General features: G+C 42.0%; 1 protein-coding gene across 1 annotated transcript; it reads right to left on the reverse strand.

Moving 5' to 3' along the window:
- Positions 1-479: 479 nt before the first annotated feature.
- On the reverse strand, positions 480-2,212 carry LOC133745886 (AT-hook motif nuclear-localized protein 17). Its single transcript, XM_062174045.1, has one exon. The coding sequence runs from the start codon at positions 1,771-1,773 to the stop codon at positions 811-813; it is 963 nt and encodes a 320-aa protein (XP_062030029.1). The 5' UTR covers positions 1,774-2,212; the 3' UTR covers positions 480-810.
- Positions 2,213-7,557: the final 5,345 nt, after the last annotated feature.

Below are 7,557 nucleotides of genomic sequence, written 5' to 3' on the forward strand. Positions count from 1 at the left end.
AATCAAATGCTCTATCTATCTATCTATCTCGCGCGCCACTTGTGCTATCACGAGCCAGTGGTGCATGCTATGTTATGTTGCATCATCATCATCATCGATATCTTCATCAGTCCCAGCTTAGACAGACCTAGACAGTGATGAGTGAATGAATGAGGCAGCAGAGATCGAGATTCATCAATCCCAAACTTCAAAGCAAAACTAAACCCAAAACCCATTAAAGGCTAACCAACAAATCCAAAACCGAAAAAAGCAGCCTTGGCTTTTGCCCCAAGAGCCAACCCCAGCCAACCATTAAAGACACTGCAAGCTCAGACACCCCATTGTGTTATCTTTTCACACCAGACATCAAAACTGACCACCACATTTAATCACTCTCTGCCACCCACTCACATGCATTGTATTTGCATTTCATTGCTCAAAAATTATTATTATTATTCCTCAATAAAATTTCAAATTTCTCCAATCAAAAACCAAGAACATTAGCACTAAACACTAGCATTAACATTACCATCTAGATTAATCAACATGAAACATACAAAAATTTGCAAAAGAAATCTTAAACAGTACCCAGATGAAAGTAAAAATTAACCAAGCAGCTTCTAAATTCACAGTAAGCTTCAATTCCCCATGAAATTAACCCAGAAGAAAACAGAGAAAGGAGTTGCCATCGTCACTCCAACAACAGCAATCTACACTCTTCTGGCTGTCATATGTGAAGGAGTAGGGGAGTGCAGGGAGTAGTTTTTGGAGTGCCGATCGCGATATCATTTCCAGTGGAAGAAAAAAACTAACGATGGAAAAACTGGTTGCTCAGTAGGGTGGCGGAGGAGGTGGTTGTCTTGCAGTCGGAGCCCAGATAACATCGGTAGGCACGTGACAGCTGTACATGGACATCCCACAAGACTGTGCCGGCGCGTGACCCCCACTCTCCCCGCCAGTCGAAAGAGGCGGCGACTGAGCTTCCCCTCCCGACACCGAGTTCCTGGGCGCCGCCTCGTCCTCCACCGGCAGCCGATGGTACGAAGGGCTGTTGAACGACGCCGCGATGATGTAAACAGTTCCGGCAGCTATCAAGGCCCCGGCGACGAGTCCTCCGACGATCTGGCCCTGCGGTCCGGCGAGGGAGATGGTGAAGCCGTTCGGGATCGGGCCGGTCGCCGTCGTTTGCGGAAGGAACGTGGCGGAGATCGAGAGGATGTCGAAGCGGCCGTGGAAGGTAACAGTAGCTCCTGGAGTAGTCGACGGCTGACGTAGAGTGACGTTGGCGACGGTTCCGGAGCCTGTGAGGATGACGAGGCCGATGTTCTTGCGGCAGCAGAATCGGGAGACGGCTTCTACGACGTCGCTTCCGCCGGGGACTTCGAGAATGTAAGGGCTCATGGCGGGCTCGGTGTCGCGGGTTATGATGACGGGAGGCTTGGGCTTGTTCTTGGAGCCGGGAGGGCGGCCCCTGGGCCTGCGGACGACTTCAATAGTGGCGCCGTCGCCGCCGGTGGGGTTGTTGGGATCTGAAACGAGCGGCTTGGTGGCGGTGCCGCTGCTGGTTCGGCTGGTGTCTTCTTCTTCTTCAGAAGTTTGAGGCTGACAGTCGCGGACTGGGGTTATCTGAAATGGGTTGGAGAAATGGTGGTGGAACTGCTGCTGCTGCTGCTGCTGCTGGGGGTGGTGAGGGTGAGGGTGAGGATGAGACTGTGGGTTGTTATGATGGTGAAGCTTCGAGAACATGTTTTGGGTTTCACTCTTGGTGTCACCACCTCCGTATTCACCTTTCATGGTTATAGTTTATTATGTATATTTTTGAGATGGAAACTAGAGCTATGGCGAGTCTGATTGGTGGGGTGGTCTGTGTGGGTGTGAATAAAAAAAGAAGAAGGGAGGAATAATAAAACTTTATGAGGTTGATAGGGTTTCGGTGAGGGAAGGAAGAGATATGGGAGGGCTGGATTTCTTTATAATAAAAACGAAGAGGGAGAGGATGAGGATGGCGCAGAAGAGAGAGAGAGAGAGGTGGGTGAGCTTGGAAACCAAGTAAAGACTAATGGGCGCCGCTGTGTGGGAGGTAAAGTAGGGTCCACACAGGAAGCATTAGCAGTCATTGAGGAAAATGAAATGAATTTGAGATTGAGAGCGAGAGAATCGAGAGGAGGAGGAGGAGGAAGACCTTAACGAGAAAGGAAAGAGCTTTGCCGTTCTAGCACCGCCTTATACGAACACTATTATTTTCTTCAAAGTTAGAGAGAGAAGGGGGGGGGGGGGCCTTATTTTCTTTCCCGACCGAGTGGATTGAAAACGACACGTTTTTATGGTCGTTGTTTTTTTTGGCCTTTGGGCAATGGGGGGATGATATTCCTTTTTCTTTTATTTTTTTAATTTTTTTATTTTCATTTTCTCTCTGACCTGTCATTACCATGGGACGTCTCGAGATATTGGTGGGTAATCGTTCTATTTCAATATTGTTTGATTTAAACAATATTGTTTGAAATAATAAAATATTATGAAATTTCTTATTATTACGGTTATTTTGATTTAAAAATATTTTTATTTTGATATCTAACTGTCAAAATGTTACGCTATTCTTATAGTCTCTTCATTTCTTTTGTTTGAAATGTGTTGCGAATTTATGCCTTACTTTTTATTCTTTACGTCATATGACTTGTTACAAACATGATTATGTCTTCACACTTATTCATAGGCGTATATTCACACTACCAACTATGTTCGATTGTTCTGTAATCTTAAAACACTTTAACAGAGTTTGATCTGAAAGTCCTGTGCAAATTTATTAAAGATAGATAAAATAACCAAAATTCAATAAGAAATAAAACGTGAAGAAAATCGCCATACTTTAATAATGGAATACTAAAAGAAAATAGAGAGCTTTATAAGCCTAATTATACTTTAGCTATAGCTTTGAAGCCAACTCCATACTTGGTTTAGAATAGTGATGCATTTACAAGTCACTTACTTTGACTTAAAGCAAGAGATGAAAGACATCTTTGTTTAAAACCATGTGCTAAAATGGGAGTGAATTTGTTAAAGGCATGGTGACATGTTTTAAGCCTTGATCAAGGGGGTGGCTTCAAGATCATTATCATATATGCTTAGATAGCAAGCACATTTGGGTTTGGTTTTGTCATTTTCCCCCAAGTCAGAAATATTGGTGTACTTGTTTTCCAATTTTAAACAAATTCAAATGTATAAACTAGACAACAAATGAAGTGGACCACAGTGCATATCATGATCACAAGACACACTCTGATCTTCTAATGCAAAATTGCAAAGGGCCATTGGTTGTCCATATGTGAACTGAGGAAATGCTCAATATGGTAATCCCACCTTAATTTGGTAAATTGTTGTCTTAGAAGTGTCTAACTAATAGTTTGTTTAACTAATTGAATTAAATTCCTAACGGGCAATAAACTCGAATTATAAATAAATTTAAAAAAATTAAAACATCACACATTAGCTCAGTATTATTTGATCTAGCAGCATTAGTTTTTTTTTTTTTTTTGTCCTTAACCCAAACCACCAAAATTATCTTACTTACCCCAACAATAGATTTTTATTCACTCTAACCCAATTTAAACTGCTATACACCACCGGAAACATGGTCCACACACCGATCATCCCCGCCTACATCGACCGCATCACCCAATGGAGACGGAGCTCAGCAACCTCACCACACCGGATCTCCGCCTCCTCATCCAACGCCTTGGCTCCCACTCCCTCAAAATCAAGTCCAAAATCCAATCCTACCTCCTCCCTCGTCACCATGACTTTGCCGACCTCTTCTCCCTCTACAGCGACACAGTTTTCCGCTCCCATAAAATCTCTGACGACGTCGTTCAGCTTCTTGCCTCACTATCAGGCCGCAATCTGAACTGGTAGGATCGCTGGTTGCTTGGGCCTCACCGATCACGAAATCAAAACCGGAGTCGGAATGCCGATTGTTTTTTTGTTTAGAAAGAAGTTGATTCTTATGGTTTTGGCTTTTGATCAACTGATGGCTGCTTTTTTTTTTCTTTAATTATCTATTGTGTGATAAGCTGCAATCCTCTCGCTTTTTTGTTTTTTTTTGGTAAAATAGGGGCAGAAGGCCTAGAGGGAAAGAAAAAAGAAAAAAAAAATTTATTGGGGGGGGGGGGGGGGTAATAAAGGGCTATAGGAGGGCGATAAATATTTTGAATTGATGTAATCTTCTCATTTTTTTCCTTAATCAAAGTTTTGTTTGTCTAAATTTAGAGAGATTAGTTCCCATTCCGGCGACCAAAAGTTTTATTGGGGGGCAATGACGGTTTATTGGGGGGGGGGGGGGGCAATAAACATCTCTGAAGACCTCTTTGGAGGCCTTTGGAGAGGTTTCATAAACTTTTATTGCCCCCCAATAAAGGTCTATTGGGGGGGGGGGGGGGGGGGGCAATAAAGGCTTACTGGGGGAGGGGGCAATAAACCTCTCCGGTGACCTATGAGATCTCCGACGACCTCTTTGAGGACCTCCGGCTAGATTTTCAGATTAGTTTGATGACCTGTGACCGGAATCCGGCGGCCGGTGTCCAAAGTCCGGTGAAGTCTCCTATGGCTTCTCTCTCTCTCTCTATGTAACAAAGGGATGAGGATAAAATAGTCTTAAAAAAAAATTAATTACGTATTAGAGAAGACCTTATTAAAGTTTTTATGGGTAAGGGGGAATTAAAAAAAACTTAAGGGTCTGTTTGGATGAGAAAATTATGAAATCCATTGGAATTTATAAATGATGGAATGTATGACTCCATCAATCTAAAATGCATAGACATATGCACACATTCTAGTATTCTACTTCGCGCAATTACTGTTAATGAAATTTAAACTATTATTGATCTAATTGCCGACTAGGGGTAAATATTTTTTCTTTTCAATCTTAAGAAAATGAGGGCTTAAGCTTGAGCAAGATCTAAAGTGTAACTTTTCTCAAATCTTCCGAATGAGCAATTAGCAATGGACATGTTACAAACAAGGATGGAGCTTGCAAAAATTGTTTGGGAGGCTAATTTTGCAGTATGGTATTAAACATGTTCTACGTATGCTGATAACTGAAGTATGTAATTAGCTAGTGTGGTGCATGTGGTTGTTAATTGGCTGAGTTTACAGTAATAAGATCCTTAGTTCAAGCTTGTACTTGGCTCGTACTTGGCTCCTCCCCTGGTTATGAACTAACCACGCAACAATAAAGGGCGGCCGTATAGTCTATTTTCGAAGCCCCAAAGGTTATGGTTGGTGTGTGTATATATATATATACACCTTCTTCTTCTTCGACTTTTCTTGTTAAGAGGACAAGGTGGTAGGTACTCTACTCCTGGCCGGCTAGTAGCTGTGGTTTTAGGGTTCTTCTAGCAGATCGAGATCTTTGTTTTTGAACCATATATATATTGATATCCAGCATATATTCTTGTAATTAATTATTTTCCATTTGTGTCTGTCTGGACGGTGGAGGAGGTGGTGGTTGGTTGGATGTTGGGAGGAGTAGTGTGGTTTGGTTCAGACAAAGTTCTTGCATTTTGCTTAGTTACTAAAATTCGAAGACTTCAAGTTCAGGTTGGTGAGTAAGTCAGAGAGACAGACACCAATTTAGAACAGCGCATCGATCGATCTCGATCACATGTGTCGACCGCCGACTACGTATTACATAAGTTGATAGAGATGAATTTGCACACAAGCTTATCATCTATCTTAGAATTTTTGGTATACTAGCTGCCAAATCCCAAATGAATGAAATGCATGCACGCATGGACCTCTGACCTCTCTAGATAAATTGCATGCCGCCATGCCATGCCATTTGTGTAAGGAAATTAGAATCCTTCCCGTCAAGGCTCACAGAGTAGACTGATAGAAAAAATAACAAACCACAAGACAAGCAACAAGAGAACACCGAGATTTAACGAGGTTCAGCATAAATCTATGCCTACGTCCTCCCGAGAGATATCCGTTCTTCACTATGAGAATAATTACAGTACAAGATACATTGAGCTAAATCACCATAACCCAAACCCATAACCCTTGTACACCCACACTCATAGAATTTTCCCAAGAACTCACCTCTCACCCAAGAGCTGTATTCACTCTTGACATCTCTGCTCCCTTACCCAAGAGATATACACTCTCTTGTTGATGATCGCATGCACCGACCATGCCTTGGTTTACTACCCATAGCCCTCTATATAATAGGCACCCCCAATTATAATCCAATTGGTAGTAGGAAAACCAACCTTCTTGTACAGGAGAAAAGATCATATTTCTGATAGGAATAATGACGCGGGCAGAAGTAACCCTAGGTTTACAAGCAATAAACCTAAAACAAAGATTCTGGAGTCCACCAGAGATAAAAGAGAAAACTCTCAATTTTGATTGATAATATGATAAGATAGTTCTGCAGCCGTTTAAGGTTGCTTATATATGGGAAAAGAAACCCTAGGGCGACTAACAATGAAACCCTAAAGCCCACGGATTAAAACAAAACAAATCCAAAATAAACTAGAAAATCTAAAATAAAAAGAATGTAAAACTAACCTAAAAATATTAAATCACGAATCGGATAATTAATACGATACATTATGGCCTAAATCTGATAGGGCTCACTAAAGTGAGTCTTGAAGATCTCGTCGTTCCCATTCTGGAAATGTATCATGCGTTTTAAACGGACATTCTGGCCAAAAGTTAGTCAAATCTGATTCAAAATCAAAACCTGACTTTTCGCACGAGAAACCCGAAAAGTCCAAAACCAAATCTTCTTGAATATTCCAGCGGCTAGTAACCTGATTACGCGTGAGTTACCTATTTTCCAATCACTCTTCTTGATTCTACAACCGCTTCTTTACTTTTATGGTTTTTCGGCTAAACTGGGTCCATTCTCGTCCTACATCAAATAAACTTTGACATCAACCATGTCCAATTAGGAAGACTAACCAAGTCCAACTAGGACATGCCTTTCCTAATTAATTCTCATCACATCCTAACAATCTCCACCTTGATGAGAATGCCATGCAAAATTCCCTTGCACCATCTTTAACCATTGGCCTTTTTTGTACCAGCAACACATAGCCTGATTCAATTGTGGTCCTCCCTGATTCGCAACGGCCAATCTTATGTGTAGCTGCACTAAGTCAACAATCAACAGCTGACTCTGAAGAGGGACCTCAAAACAACCCCTTCCCTAGCAGGATTTCCTTCTCATCATCATCTGAACTCGGAAACTTGTCAACGACGTCTCTGCTGTACCCGCAAACGAGACTCGCCTATGCGCACTCCTGTTTCCCATTATCCCATTGAGGTCTAACATACCAGATGATACCTACCACACTGTTCTCCCTGTATGAGGACCGTACCGCCATGTGTGATTTTTTCGGCTCCACCTGCTATAAACACTTATAGCCTTTGGAAACCAACTAGCTCCTGAATATCAAATTCCTCTGTAACTTTGGGACATTGTCACACCACCCAAAGTACGCCAATCCCAAATCTAATATCCAGTCAAAGAACATGTGTCACCTATGGAGATTGTGAGAGCATCTCCATATGAAAATC

The sequence above is a fragment of the Rosa rugosa genome, chromosome 4 (assembly GCF_958449725.1).
Source record: "Rosa rugosa chromosome 4, drRosRugo1.1, whole genome shotgun sequence".
NCBI classification, from domain to species: Eukaryota; Viridiplantae; Streptophyta; class Magnoliopsida; order Rosales; family Rosaceae; genus Rosa; species Rosa rugosa.

Coding starts and splice junctions, on each gene's coding strand:
- LOC133745886 (XM_062174045.1), bottom strand. CDS start 1,773: ATGAAAGGTGAATACGGAGGTGGTGACACCAAGAGTGAAACCCAAAAC.